The 15044-nt window shown below is 44.2% G+C and overlaps 1 protein-coding gene across 1 annotated transcript; it reads right to left on the bottom strand.

Moving 5' to 3' along the window:
- Window positions 1–11285: 11285 nt before the first annotated feature.
- Window positions 11286–14994, bottom strand: mzt1 (mitotic spindle organizing protein 1). Its single transcript, XM_038986235.1, has 3 exons — window positions 14752–14994; window positions 14277–14422; window positions 11286–11900 (listed from the first exon to the last, which is right to left on the bottom strand). The coding sequence occupies exons 1-3, from the start codon at window positions 14804–14806 to the stop codon at window positions 11886–11888; spliced, it is 216 nt and encodes a 71-aa protein (XP_038842163.1). The 5' UTR covers window positions 14807–14994; the 3' UTR covers window positions 11286–11885.
- Window positions 14995–15044: the final 50 nt, after the last annotated feature.

Here is a 15044-nt window from a genome sequence, read left to right as displayed (position 1 = left end):
TTCTCATCTGTCTCAGTCTTCTGTCTTCTATTGGTCAATCCATCAGTCCTTCAATACCCATCAGTTCTTCAATACCCATCAGTCCTTCAATACCCATCAGTCCTTCAATACCCATCAGTCCTTCAATACCCATCAGTCCCTCAATACCCATCAATACCCATCAGTCCCTCAATACCCATCAGTCCCTCAATACCCATCAGTCCCTCAATACCCATCAGTCCCTCAATACCCATCAGTCCCTCAATACCCATCAGTCCCTCAATACCCATCAGTCCCTCAATACCCATCAGTCCCTCAATACCCATCAGTCTCCCAATACCCATCAGTCCTTCAATACCCATCAGTCCCCCAATACCCATCAGTCCTTCAATACCCATCAGTCCCTCAATACCCATCAGTCCCCCAATACCCATCAGTCCCTCAATACCCATCAGTCCCTCAATACCCATCAGTCCCTCAATACCCATCAGTCTCCCAATACCCATCAGTCCTTCAATACCCATCAGTCCCCCAATACCCATCAGTCCTTCAATACCCATCAGTCCCTCAATACCCATCAGTCCCTCAATACCCATCAGTCCTTCAATACCCATCAGTCCTTAAATACCCATCAGTCCTTCAATACCCATCAGTCCTTCAATACCCATCAGTCCTTCAATACCCATCAGTCCCTCAATACCCATCAGTCCTTCAATACATTTGAATGACAACAACCACATGTGTTAGTTTATTGCTCCTGAGAATGACAAGTCAAGGACAGGTTACCTATCACTGGCAGCATGAATGACAAGTCAAGGACAGGTTACCTATCACTGGCAGCGTGAATGACAAGTCAAGGACAGGTTACCTATCACTGGCAGCGTGAATGACAAGTCAAGGACAGGCTACCTATCACTGGCAGCATGAATGACAAGTCAAGGACAGGTTACCTATCACTGGCAGCGTGAATGACAAGTCAAGGACAGGTTACCTATCACTGGCAGCATGAATGACAAGTCAAGGACAGGTTGCCTATCACTGGCAGTGTGAATGACAAGTCAAGGACAGGCTACCTATCACTGGCAGCATGAATGACAAGTCAAGGACAGGTTACCTATCACTGGCAGCGTGAATGACAAGTCAAGGACAGGTTACCTATCACTGGCAGCGTGAATGACAAGTCAAGGACAGGCTACCTATCACTGGCAGCATGAATGACAAGTCAAGGACAGGTTACCTATCACTGGCAGCGTGAATGACAAGTCAAGGACAGGTTACCTATCACTGGCAGCATGAATGACAAGTCAAGGACAGGTTGCCTATCACTGGCAGTGTGAATGACAAGTCAAGGACAGGCTACCTATCACTGGCAGCGTGAATGACAAGTCAAGGACAGGTTACCTATCACTGGCAGCATGAATGACAAGTCAAGGACAGGCTACCTATCACTGGCAGCATGAATGACAAGTCAAGGACAGGTTACCTATCACTGGCAGCATGAATGACAAGTCAAGGACAGGCTACCTATCACTGGCAGCGTGAATGACAAGTCAAGGACAGGTTACCTATCACTGGCAGCGTGAATGACAAGTCAAGGACAGGTTACCTATCACTGGCAGCGTGAATGACAAGTCAAGGACAGGTTACCTATCACTGGCAGCATGAATGACAAGTCAAGGACAGGCTACCTATCACTGGCAGCGTGAATGACAAGTCAAGGACAGGCTACCTATCACTGGCAGCATGAATGACAAGTCAAGGACAGGTTACCTATCACTGGCAGCATGAATGACAAGTCAAGGACAGGCTACCTATCACTGGCAGCATGAATGACAAGTCAAGGACAGGCTACCTATCACTGGCAGCGTGAATAACAAGTCAAGGACAGGTTACCTATCACTGGCAGCATGAATGACAAGTCAAGGACAGGCTACCTATCACTGGCAGCATGAATGACAAGTCAAGGACAGGCTACCTATCACTGGCAGCGTGAATGCAACACTCAGATGAAAGCAGTATCATTGTTGTTCTTTTTAATGCCATTCTAACATCCCTCTGAAAGCACAGAGCTTTATTCTGCATGACGGGGGATTGGTGTGGAGATCATGCCATTGATTTGTGCCCAGTTTCTAAAAACACATAGACGATATCAACAGAGTGAGAGAGAAAGAAAGAGAGAACAAGAGAGAGCGATGTCACTGCTAAGCAATTAGTGAAACGTGTTGACACAGCATTATCACACCCTAGTAGTGAAACATGTTGACGCAGCATTATCACACCCTAGCAGTGAAACATGTTGACACAGCATTATCATACCCTAGTAGTGAAACATGTTGACGCAGCATTATCACACCCTAGTAGTGAAACATGTGACACAGCATTATCACACCCTTGTAGTGAAACATGGTGACACAGCATTATCATACCCTAGTAGTGAAACATGTTGCCGCAGCATTATCACACCCTAGTAGTGAAACATGGTGACACAGCATTATCACACCCTTGTAGTGAAACGTGTTGCCACCGCATTATCACACCCTAGTAGTGGAATATGTTGACACAACATTATCACACCCTAGCAGTGAAACATGTTGACACAGCATTATCGCACCCTGGTAGTGAAACATGTTGACACTGCATTATCAAACCCTAGTAGTGAAACATGTTGACGCAACATTATCACACCCTAGTAGTGAAACATGTTGATGCAGCATTATCGCACCGTAGTGGTGAAACATGTTGACACTGCATTATCAAACCCTAGTAGTGCAACATGTTGACAACATTATCACACCCTAGTAGTGAAACACGTTGACACCGCATTATCACACCCTAGTAGTGAAACATGTTGACACAGCATTATCATACCCAAGTAGTGCAACATGTTGACACCATTATCACACCCTAGTAGTGAACCATGGTAACACCGCATTATCCCACCCTAGTAGTGAAACATGTTGAAACAGCATTATCACACCCTAGTAATGAAACATGTTGACACAACATTATCACACCCAAGTAGTGAAACATGTTGACACAGCATTATCACACCCTAGCAGTGAAACATGTTGACACAGCATTATCGCACCCTGGTAGTGAAACATGTTGACACTGCATTATCAAACCCTAGTAGTGAAACATGTTGACGCAACATTATCACACCCTAGTAGTGAAACATGTTGATGCAGCATTATCGCACCGTAGTGGTGAAACATGTTGACACTGCATTATCAAACCCTAGTAGTGCAACATGTTGACAACATTATCACACCCTAGTAGTGAAACACGTTGACACCGCATTATCACACCCTAGTAGTGAAACATGTTGACACAGCATTATCATACCCAAGTAGTGCAACATGTTGACACCATTATCACACCCTAGTAGTGAACCATGGTAACACCGCATTATCCCACCCTAGTAGTGAAACATGTTGAAACAGCATTATCACACCCTAGTAATGAAACATGTTGACACAACATTATCACACCCAAGTAGTGAAACATGTTGACACAGCATTATCACACCCTAGTAGTGAAACATGTTGACACAGCATTATCGCACCCTGGTAGTGAAACATGTTGACACCGCATTATCAAACCCTAGTAGTGAAACATGTTGATGCAGCATTATCGCACCGTAGTGGTGAAACATGTTGACAAAACATTATCACACCCAAGTAGTGAAACATGTTGACACAGCATTATCACACCCTAGTAGTGAAACTTGTTGACACCGCATTATCGCACCCTGGTAGTGAAACATGTTGACACAGCATTATTATACCCTAGTAATGAAACATGTTGACACAGCATTATCACACCCTGATAGTGAAACATGTTGACACAGCATTATTACACCCAAGTAGTGAAACATGTTGACACATCATTATTATACCCTAGTAATGAAACATGTTGACACAGCATTATCACACCCTAGTAGTGAAACATGTTGACACAGCATTATCACACCCTAGTAGTGAAACATGTTGACACAGCATTATCACACCCAAGTAGCGAATCATGTTGACTCCGCATTATCACACCCTAGTAGTGAAACATGTTGACACCGCATTATCACACCCTAGTAGTGAAACATTTTGACACAGGATTATCACACCCTAGTAGTGAAACATGTTGACACAGCATTATCACACCCTAGTAGTGAAACATGTTGACACAGCATTATCACACCCTAGTAGTGAAACATGTTGACACAGCATTATCACACCCTAGTAGTGAAACATGTTGACACCATTATCACATCCAAGTAGTGAAACATGTTGACACAGCATTATCACACCCTTGTAGTGAAACGTGTTGACACCTTTATCACACCCTAGCAGTGAAACATGTTGACACAGCATTATCACACCCTAGCAGTGAAACATGTTGACACAGCATTATCACACCCTAGTAGTGAAACATGTTGACACAGCATTATCACACCCTAGCAGTGAAACATGTTGACACAGCATTATCATACCCTAGCAGTGAAACATGTTGACACAGCATTATCACACCCTAGCAGTGAAACATGTTGACACAGCATTATCACACCCTAGTTGTGAAACATGGTGACACAGCATTATCACACCCTAGTTGTGAAACATGGTGACACAGCATTATCATACCCTAGCAGTGAAACATGTTGACACAGCATTATCACACCCTAGCAGTGAAACATGTTGACACAGCATTATCACACCCTAGTAGTGAAACATGTTGACACCATTATCACACCCTAGCAGTGAAACATGTTGACACAGCATTATCGCACCCTGGTAGTGAAACATGTTGACACTGCATTATCAAACCCTAGTAGTGAAACATGTTGACACCGCATTATCACACCCTAGCAGTGAAACATGGTGACACAGCATTATCACACCCCTCATCATTTCCTTCTGGCAGGTGTCCTTTCTGGAGTAGAAATACTGGCCAATGTAACAGACCACGTCTATTGTGGGAAAAAAGTATCTAAGCTATAGCATTTTCCACGTTCAGAATGAGGTTAAAGTGTCAATCAAGCCAGGAGAAAGAGAATGTTGAATAGGAGAAAGAGAAATGTTGAATGGGAGAGAGAGAAATGTTGAATAGGAGAGAGAGAATGTTGAATAGGAGAGAGAGAATGAGAGGAGTGTTATTATGTTGGACTTGGGCTCAGTGAAATCCAACCCTTTCATAAAGGATTTCTATTGAAATATATCATTGTACTGTACTGCAGCTCATCCTATTCACTCAATGACACAGACGTCTTGGTAATAGACTGTCCACTTTCATACTGCCGTTTCTCAATTCAAGTTTCTCAGTGCAAAGCTCAGAATATATCTATTAAATCTAATTTATCCACACAGACAGCTCTCATTAAATTAAATTAATTTAAATTCAATATATCTTTATTGTCCCCGAAGGAGCATAGAAACAGCAAAACAACCCCAGGAACAAACACAAGTGTCAGACTTCAGTCAGACTTCCTGCTCCTGTTCAGCCAATCACCAATCAGCACCAGTACTTTATAGTTGTTTACCCTGTAGCTACCGTCATTACCTCGTTAACAAGGCCCAGGTGCAGGGGCCGCAGTGTGTGTGTGTGTGTATTTCGGGGAAAGGGGCTGACGTCTCTGTCCAGGCAGGCCCTCCTAACAGCTGGATACACACACACACACACACACACACACACACACACACACACACACACACACACACACACACACACACACACACACACACACACACACACACACACACACACACACACACACGCACAAGCACACACGCACAAGCACACACAGCCTGCCCGGTCACATTGTGCTGTAGAAGTGTAATGGAGGGAGAGAGAGAGATGGGGGATAGAGAGAGGGAGAGACAGGAATGAGAGAGAGGGAGGGAGAGACAGGAATGAGAGAGAGACAGGCAGACCGAGACATTAGCCACATTTATACCTGGTTCTAACATGCGCCCTTTGTCCTGATCTTGTCCTCATTCTGATTGTGCCCACTTTTTAGACAGGTGTAGATGATTAAAAGACACATTGTGAACTGATTTTGATCAGATTTTACAAGTGTAAACTGGCAAGATCAGGATAAGATCAGGATAAGATCAGGACAAATGACACATGTAAGCGGCAGTCATAAACGGGACTAGAGAGAGGCAGGAAAGAGGAGAAAGGAGAGGAGACAGACAGGGTAGAGAGAGGAGACAGACAGACAGGGTAGAGAGAGGAGACAGACAGACAGGGTAGAGAGAGGAGACAGACAGGGTAGAGAGAGGAGACAGACAAAGTAGAGAGAGGAGACAGACAGACAGACAGGGTAGAGAGAGGAGACAGACAGATGGGGTAGAGAGAGGAGACAGACAGACGGGGTAGAGAGAGGAGACAGACAGACAGGGTAGAGAGAGGAGACAGACAGGGTAGAGAGAGGAGACAGACAGAGTAGAGAGAGGAGACAGACAGGGTAGAGAGAGGAGACAGACAGAGTAGAGAGAGGAGACAGACAGGGTAGAGAGAGGAGACAGACAGGGTAGAGAGAGGAGACAGACAGGGTAGAGAGAGGAGACAGACAGGGTAGAGAGAGGAGACAGACAAGGTAGAGAGAGGAGACAGACAGGGTAGAGAGAGGAGACAGACAGGGTAGAGAGAGGAGACAGACAGGGTAGAGAGAGGGGACAGACAGGGTAGAGAGAGGAGACAGACAGGGTAGAGAGAGGAGGCAGACAGGGTAGAGAGAGGAGACAGACAGGGTAGAGAGAGGAGACAGACAGGGTAGAGAGAGGAGACAGACAGGGTAGAGAGAGGAGACAGACAGGGTAGAGAGAGGAGACAGACATGGTAGAGAGAGGAGACAGACAGGGTAGAGAGAGGAGACAGACAGGGTAGAGAGAGGAGACAGACAGGGTAGAGAGAGGAGACAGACAGGGTAGAGAGATGAGACAGACAGAGTAGAGAGAGGAGACAGACATGGTAGAGAGAGGAGACAGACAGGGTAGAGAGATGAGACAGACAGAGTAGAGAGAGGAGGCAGACAGGGTAGAGAGAGGAGACAGACAGGGTAGAGAGAGGAGACAGACAGAGTAGAGAGAGGAGACAGACAGGGTAGAGAGAGGAGACAGACAGGGTAGAGAGAGGAGACAGACAGGGTTGAGAGAGGAGACAGACAGAGTAGAGAGAGGAGACAGACAGGGTAGAGAGAGGAGACAGACAGGGTAGAGAGAGGAGACAGACAGAGTAGAGAGAGGAGACAGACAGGGTAGAGAGAGGAGACAGACAGGGTAGAGAGAGGAGACAGACAGGGTAGAGAGAGGAGACAGACAGAGTAGAGAGAGGAGACAGACAGGGTAGAGAGAGGAGACAGACAGGGTAGAGAGAGGAGACAGACAGGGTAGAGAGAGGAGACAGACAGAGTAGAGAGAGGAGACAGACATGGTAGAGAGAGGAGACAGACAGGGTAGAGAGAGGAGAGGCAGAGCGACCGTCAGACCAGCAGCCATCTGCTCATCTCCTGTTAATGAACAAAGCAAACAGCAGGAGTCGAGGCCAGCTCAGCTCCGCTCCAAATACGGGTTCTTTTTATTGACAGAAACACACACACACTTTAATTGTATTAGGCTTGATTAAAAACAGGGGCAAGGACACCTTTCAGACCTTACTGCTCTCTCCGCTTCAGTCAACTAATGGTAATGGAGTTGCTAGGCTGTGTTCCTGAGGAAGAGTCACTCATTGTTGATCTGACTATAGGCCCAGGATTGAAGTAACTGCTGTAACATTCACTATGCCTATGGAAGAAGGCTTCTAGGAAGTACACTGTATATTGAGTAACCTATACTAAGGTCACAATGTTTAAAGGGGCAATCAGCGGTTGCTACATCCATTTTTAGACTTAATTTGTATAAATGAATGATATGTACCCATTGATTCTTGAAGAATATAATGTATAAATGCCTCATGAACTCAGTTCAACTGTCGTACCCCATCAGAACCTAAAATATAAGCTTGTTTTACTCCAGTGTTTATAAACAAAGTAAATGTAAACAAACACGATATGGCCCCAAAACATGGTTAAATTGAACACTTTGATATCATGGATGGTCAGTCCTTGCATCAATAGCTCTAACTATAAACTGTAGATCGTGGAATTTCTCCAGCCTCATCCCTCAGCCTTTTACCCGAAACAGGGGCGGGGATGAGGCTTTGTTATTGTTTCTACTGCTGATTGCCGCTTTAAGCGCTACAAGCAGACGATTGCGCTATTTGGAAATGTGATGATAACAAAGACGGGCCTGATTTCCATCATTAACTGTAGGCCTACGATATATTTGTAATGTAATCATCATTGATTGTAATATGGTTAGTCTCAGCAGCCACAGCTGGCTGTATCCAAACATCCCCATTGGTCATCAACTATTATTGTAGCCTACAACATGATGATGATAAACTCTCATATTTACAGCCTCAACATGATGATGACGCTGTTCATCTCGCGCCGTATTCAATACGGTGGGTCCCGTGCGCAGCACATATCAAATACCAAGCAGATGGCTGGTAGACAAACAAGCTAATTTATCTCCGAGCCAGCGGCGGGGAACAAATGAAAATCTTTTCTCACCTACCGAAGCTAAATGTTGATTTTTCTTCTCTTCTTCATTCCTCCACATTTAGCAGCTGGCTGCCTGCGCGTTTCACATCAACTCAAATGAAAGACAATCTTGTTTTCATTAATTTCCAACACAGTGAGTCTCTTGTTATGGAGATTAAAACGAGTCTGTGATGCCCATCATTTGTCTTGATGATAGACTGGGGGCCCCAACCCAGAGATGCCAGTACACTACATACGGTTTGCCTGGGTAGATATATCTATTAAATGCCTGTCTGTATTTGATAGACCACATGTGTCTTACTGCTCCCACAACACACATTTGGGGGAAGCAAATGTTCAGCCACAGTGCAGGGCACCTTGCAGGGGCCATGCTGAAGGGAACAACTACCTGCAACCAGTAGCCTTGTTAACAGTTCATCTTGCACCCTTAAAAACAAGCAACACCCACCCAAGATTAAGGTAGTAGGGGTTAACTAGCCCCCTGGTGTAACTGCCCCCTCCCAACACATTCCCTGCTCTGTCACTGCTCTGTCACTGCTCTCGCTCAACAAAAAATGTCCTCATCACAACTTTTGGAGATATTTCAACAAAACCATTTTGTGATATGTTGATCAAATTTTTTGAAATTTTGAAAAAGTTGTAGATATATAGTTAGATCTATAATTGTTGTTTAAATATACAAGTACAAGCCTTAAGATAAATAATCAAGAGAGAAATATGTAGATTATTTGTGTGTGTTGGATGAGTGCAGCTTTCCCCCCCAAGGGGTAGTTATCCCTTTATGGTTGTGAATGTGTTTCTCATATTTTAGAAAATGACTAGCCCACTTAGCGCTAGTTTAAACGAACTTGCTTGCTAGCAACTTCACTAGCAGTAAATGCTAGTCAGCTAGCTAGTTAGCATAAGCTGCAAAGAGTGCTAGCTAGCAACCTCCTTACTACCAGATCGTCTGAGGTAAAATACATTAAAAAGATAACGTAGCTTAATCGCAGTTGTAAATGTTTCCACTAGTGACTGATAGCTTTACAGTTAATGTTACTTTATAGCCTTTTAGCTATTTTACACAGCATTTTATGTCATATATCTAGATAGCTAAGTGTTTGAGAGAGCTTTTAAATTGGCATCTCTCCCCCTGTTTTCAGTCACAGGTGGGGACTGGATTAGGTGTGAGCCGTGTAGGAGTTGAACTCATGAGTTGTGCTCCAATTTGACTGGGGATAGCTTTATTTGTGACCTACAGTACCAGTCAAAAGTTTGGACACACCTACTCATTCAAGGGTTTTTCTTTATTTTTTACTATTTTCTACATTGTTGAATAATAGTGAAGACATAAAAACTATGAAATAACACATATGGAATTATGTAGTAACCAAAAAAGTGTTAAACAAATCAAAATATATTTTATATTTGAGATTCTTCAAAGTAGCCACCCTTTGCCTTGTTATTCTACAATGCAGAAAATAGTAAAAATAAAGAAAAAACCCTTGAATGAGTAGACGTGTCCAAACTTTTGACAGGTACTGTATGTACAAATGCAATAGCAGAACATAAGAACGTTGCCACATCAATGTCACACTGAATTAATTAGTTAAGTTGTTATTAAATGTTATACCCTAATGTAATTTAATATTATTAGTTATATTCCATTCCAATATTACATTCCAATTAAAAACATTTTTAATTAATTAAAAACAACTATTGAAAACCTTTTGATCCTGAATGTAATTTTAAAGACTGTTGGGATTTAAAACCTTGCATTATTCAAATCATATTTAGTGCGATTGTACATCATGGATTGTATTGAAAAGGAACAACAACGCACAAAGGAAATGAATGTGCAGGTGAGTTAAAAAGAGGGACTTTACATCAAATCTCCTCATAGTGTGGATATAAATGGTGACACCATTTCCCCCCCACACATATTTTATTTAAATAATTAAAATAAAAACAACTAGACTTAGCTTTTAAATATTACTTACTAAAGAATTTCTAAATAAAACTGATTAAATTGATTTTAACACACTTGTGTGAAACCCTATGGCTCAATCTTCTACCGGGGTAACTGGCACCGCAGGCACTTTAAAACACCCGTTTCCTAAAAACATTTCATGAAATAACAGAGTGAACTATAGCCATTTATTTCCCTGTAAAGTTTATTCGCCAAAGCATGACCTTCATCCACATACAATTATTTTTCTCCAAATGTAGCTTTTTTGTGTCAGCAATTAGACATTGTTCTTAGTGGGGGCTAGTTACCCTCTAGTTACCTACCTCCTTCGTTCTTATTACTTGTGTTGAGACATTTTCCTGAGATTTCCAATTGAAAGATATTTCTTTTTTATTTAACTAGGCAAGTCAGTTAAGAACAAATTGTTATTTACAATGACAGCCTACCCCGGCCAAACCCTAACGACGCTGGGCCAATTGTGGATGCCGCCCTATGGGACTCCCAATAACAGCCGGCTGTGATACAGCCTGGAATCGAACCAGGGTCTGTAGTGACGCCTCTTGCACTGAGATGCAGTTCCTTAGACCGCTGGACCACTCAGGAGCCCAGGTGTCCTTTTCAGAGAATTCCTCAACAGAAGAACATTGCAGATTTTGTATCTACACTTATTTATGACTCGTTTTAATTTAACTAGGTAAACTTTTCTACTAGTAAACTGGATAGTACTTCTGAATCATCATGATCTAATGAGTAAGTAAAGAAACACTGCCACCTTGTGGATATAAAATGCAACTGGTTTTAATATTGAGTTCCATCCATCATTGACAATCCTGGACACTTCGAGAGAAAAACAATGCTAGACGTTGAAGAAAAAAAACGGACATTAAATTCATATAAAACTACACACAATTCGCAATAAATTAGACTTTTTTACACATCCAAAAAGCCATAAAGGAATTGAAAACAACCCATCATTGTAGCACTGTGTGATGATGGGAGTGTCAATCATTAGGTTTCCTTCAGTCAGAAGAAAGACGACTGAACTGACAACCTATATGATTGAGGGAGGGAGGGGTACTGAAACATTGGATATCAGGGCATTGCAGTCATTCATATCGCCAGACTGCACACCAAGCTGATGACAGGAACACAAAAGTCAAGGAGAATTGGCCACTGATGTTGCCAGACCAAATGTTACACACACACACCATTTTCCTTCAAATGAAGCCAGGGGTCAAATCCAGAGGCACGAGGAATAGGTCAGGGTAATAGACGCTCACTATTTGGCAATTTTGTGAAACTTGACAGCGTGAAAAGTCTTCCGCTCAGCAGAATTGTTCTGTTGGGATCGGTCTCGGATCTTCAGTTGTCAGAGGCCTGGAACAGAAGGCAGACAAATATTGGCATCTTTTTTACACATTAAGTTTGTGACTACAGGTGCAACATGCAACAGTGGTGAGGCAGAGATGGAGGTATCTAGATCCAGTCAGAAAGAATCTAGCCTATCAGATTGAAGCATAATGGACTCATTAAAACAATGGCAGTTATGTGAAGGATAACCACAGCAATTGACCTTGTCCTGTACAGAGCAGAGTCTAATACAGGGCTCTCCAACCCTGTTCCTAGAGAGCTACAGTCCTGTACAGAGCAGAGTCTAATACAGGGCTCTCCAACCCTGTTCCTAGAGAGCTACAGTCCTGTACAGAGCAGAGTCTAATACAGGGCTCTCCAACCCTGTTCCTAGAGAGCTACAGTCCTGTACAGAGCAGAGTCTAATACAGGGCTCTCCAACCCTGTTCCTAGAGAGCTACCGTCCTGTACAGAGCAGAGTCTAATACAGGGCTCTCCAACCCTGTTCCTAGAGAGCTACCGTCCTGTACAGAGCAGAGTCTAATACTGGGCTCTCCAACCCTGTTCCTAGAGAGCTACAGTCCTGTACAGAGCAGAGTCTAATGCAGGGCTCTCCAACCCTGTTCCTAGAGAGCTACAGTCCTATACAGAGCAGAGTCTAATACAGGGCTCTCCAACCCTGTTCCTGGAGAGCTACAGTCCTGTACAGAGCAGAGTCTAATGCAGGGCTCTCCAACCCTGTTCCTAGAGAGCTACAGTCCTGTACAGAGCAGAGTCTAATGCAGGGCTCTCCAACCCTGTTCCTAGAGAGCTACAGTCCTGTACAGAGCAGAGTCTAATGCAGGGCTCTCCAACCCTGTTCCTAGAGAGCTACAGTCCTGTACAGAGCAGAGTCTAATACAGGGCTCTCCAACCCTGTTCCTAGAGAGCTACAGTCCTGTACAGAGCAGAGTCTAATACAGGGCTCTCCAACCCTGTTCCTAGAGAGCTACCGTCCTGTACAGAGCAGAGTCTAATACAGGGCTCTCCAACCCTGTTCCTAGAGAGCTACCGTCCTGTACAGAGCAGAGTCTAATACTGGGCTCTCCAACCCTGTTCCTAGAGAGCTACAGTCCTGTACAGAGCAGAGTCTAATGCAGGGCTCTCCAACCCTGTTCCTAGAGAGCTACAGTCCTATACAGAGCAGAGTCTAATACAGGGCTCTCCAACCCTGTTCCTGGAGAGCTACAGTCCTGTACAGAGCAGAGTCTAATGCAGGGCTCTCCAACCCTGTTCCTAGAGAGCTACAGTCCTGTACAGAGCAGAGTCTAATACTGGGCTCTCCAACCCTGTTCCTAGAGAGCTACGGTCCTGTACAGAGCAGAGTCTAATACTGGGCTCTCCAACCCTGTTCCTAGAGAGCTACGGTCCTGTACAGAGCAGAGTCTAATACAGGGCTCTCCAACCCTGTTCCTAGAGAGCTACCGTCCTGTACAGAGCAGAGTCTAATACAGGGCTCTCCAACCCTGTTCCTAGAGAGCTACCGTCCTGTACAGAGCAGAGTCTAATACAGGGCTCTCCAACCCTGTTCCTGGAGAGCTACAGTCCTGTACAGAGCAGAGTCTAATACAGGGCTCTCCAACCCTGTTCCTAGAGAGCTACCGTCCTGTACAGAGCAGAGTCTAATACTGGGCTCTCCAACCCTGTTCCTAGAGAGCTACCGTCCTGTACAGAGCAGAGTCTAATGCAGGGCTCTCCAACCCTGTTCCTGGAGAGCTACAGTCCTGTACAGAGCAGAGTCTAATACAGGGCTCTCCAACCCTGTTCCTGGAGAGCTACAGTCCTGTACAGAGCAGAGTCTAATACTGGGCTCTCCAACCCTGTTCCTAGAGAGCTACAGTCCTGTACAGAGCAGTCTAATACTAGGCTCTCCAACCCTGTTCCTGGAGAGCTACAGTCCTGTACAGAGCAGTCTAATACAGGGCTCTCCAACCCTGTTCCTAGAGAGCTACGGTCCTGTACAGAGCAGAGTCTAATACAGGGCTCTCCAACCCTGTTCCTAGAGAGCTACAGTCCTGTACAGAGCAGAGTCTAATACTGGGCTCTCCAACCCTGTTCCTGGAGAGCTACAGTCCTGTACAGAGCAGAGTCTAATACAGGGCTCGCCAACCCTGTTCCTGGAGAGCTACAGTCCTGTACAGAGCAGAGTCTAATACTGGGCTCTCCAACCCTGTTCCTAGAGAGCTACCGTCCTGTACAGAGCAGAGTCCATTTAGTCCTATTGAGTCTCTATAGCAGGGGCCATGGGACAAACTTGGTCCAGACAACATTTGGTTCTCAAAAGTGTGGGCAACCTTGTTCTATTGTGTCTGTATAGACTCCGTTCTGTAAGTACCTATCCCTGTCCCCTGAACATGGCCTTACTTTTAGTGAATCGGAGGCTTTACGTAGCTCCTTGATGACAGAGGACAGGGCCTCTGGGTTGATGCCCTGCTCACACAGCCTGACACAGATAGACAGAGACTCCATGTCCAGTCCTGTGTTCAATAGCCTAGAGATCTCCAGCAGCACTTGTGGGGAAAAGTAGGAGAGAAAATAATAACATGAAATTGGCCCCCTAGCTACCCATTGTCTGGCATACAACGAGCTGTATCGTTTAAACCATGTCACCTTTCAAGATAAGTGTTCTTACTAATACTGCTGTGTGGTGGATTGTTGCCATGGGTACAGAACGAAATGTGATAAATAGCTAGCTAGCTAAAGTTACCTAGCTAACTACCTTACTGTCAAGCCAATCTTTAGGCATTGCAATCAATAGTGTGTCACATTTGTAAAACACATATCTAGGTTCTACAACAGACATTATCATAACCTAGCAAGCTGACGTTAGCTAACTCACCATCCATTGTTTCTCGGACAGCATTCATGTTGTTAGCATTAGCACTGCTAGCCATGATCAGTTCGTGTGGGACCTCCGAGATTAACTCAACAGCAACTTCAACAGTTCAAGCTGATTTACAAAAATACTTTTACTATCACAACCCCGTCATTTGGATAAATTAGAAATAGTATACTTGTTGATAAAGTCTAACATGAGTATATACTTTGCTAGTTAGCTTACTAACCACCACACAACCGAAAGGAAGTGACGTCAATGTAAATTTGGAGCGTTCTGAAATCTTCAATCTGATT

This window comes from Salvelinus namaycush, unplaced genomic scaffold, assembly GCF_016432855.1.
Source record: "Salvelinus namaycush isolate Seneca unplaced genomic scaffold, SaNama_1.0 Scaffold431, whole genome shotgun sequence".
NCBI lineage: Eukaryota > Metazoa > Chordata > Actinopteri > Salmoniformes > Salmonidae > Salvelinus > Salvelinus namaycush.
Note: the sequence above shows the minus strand (reverse complement) of the source record. Positions and strands in the feature narration are given on the sequence as shown.

Bases quoted from the DNA above. Each gene is read 5' to 3' on its own strand.
- mzt1 (XM_038986235.1), bottom strand. From the start codon at position 14,806: ATGGCTAGCAGTGCTAATGCTAACAACATGAATGCTGTCCGAGAAACA. The intron at 14,423-14,751 runs GTGAGTTAGCTA...TTTCCCCACAAG, and splicing joins TGTCCGAGAAACAATGGATG to TGCTGCTGGAGATCTCTAGG.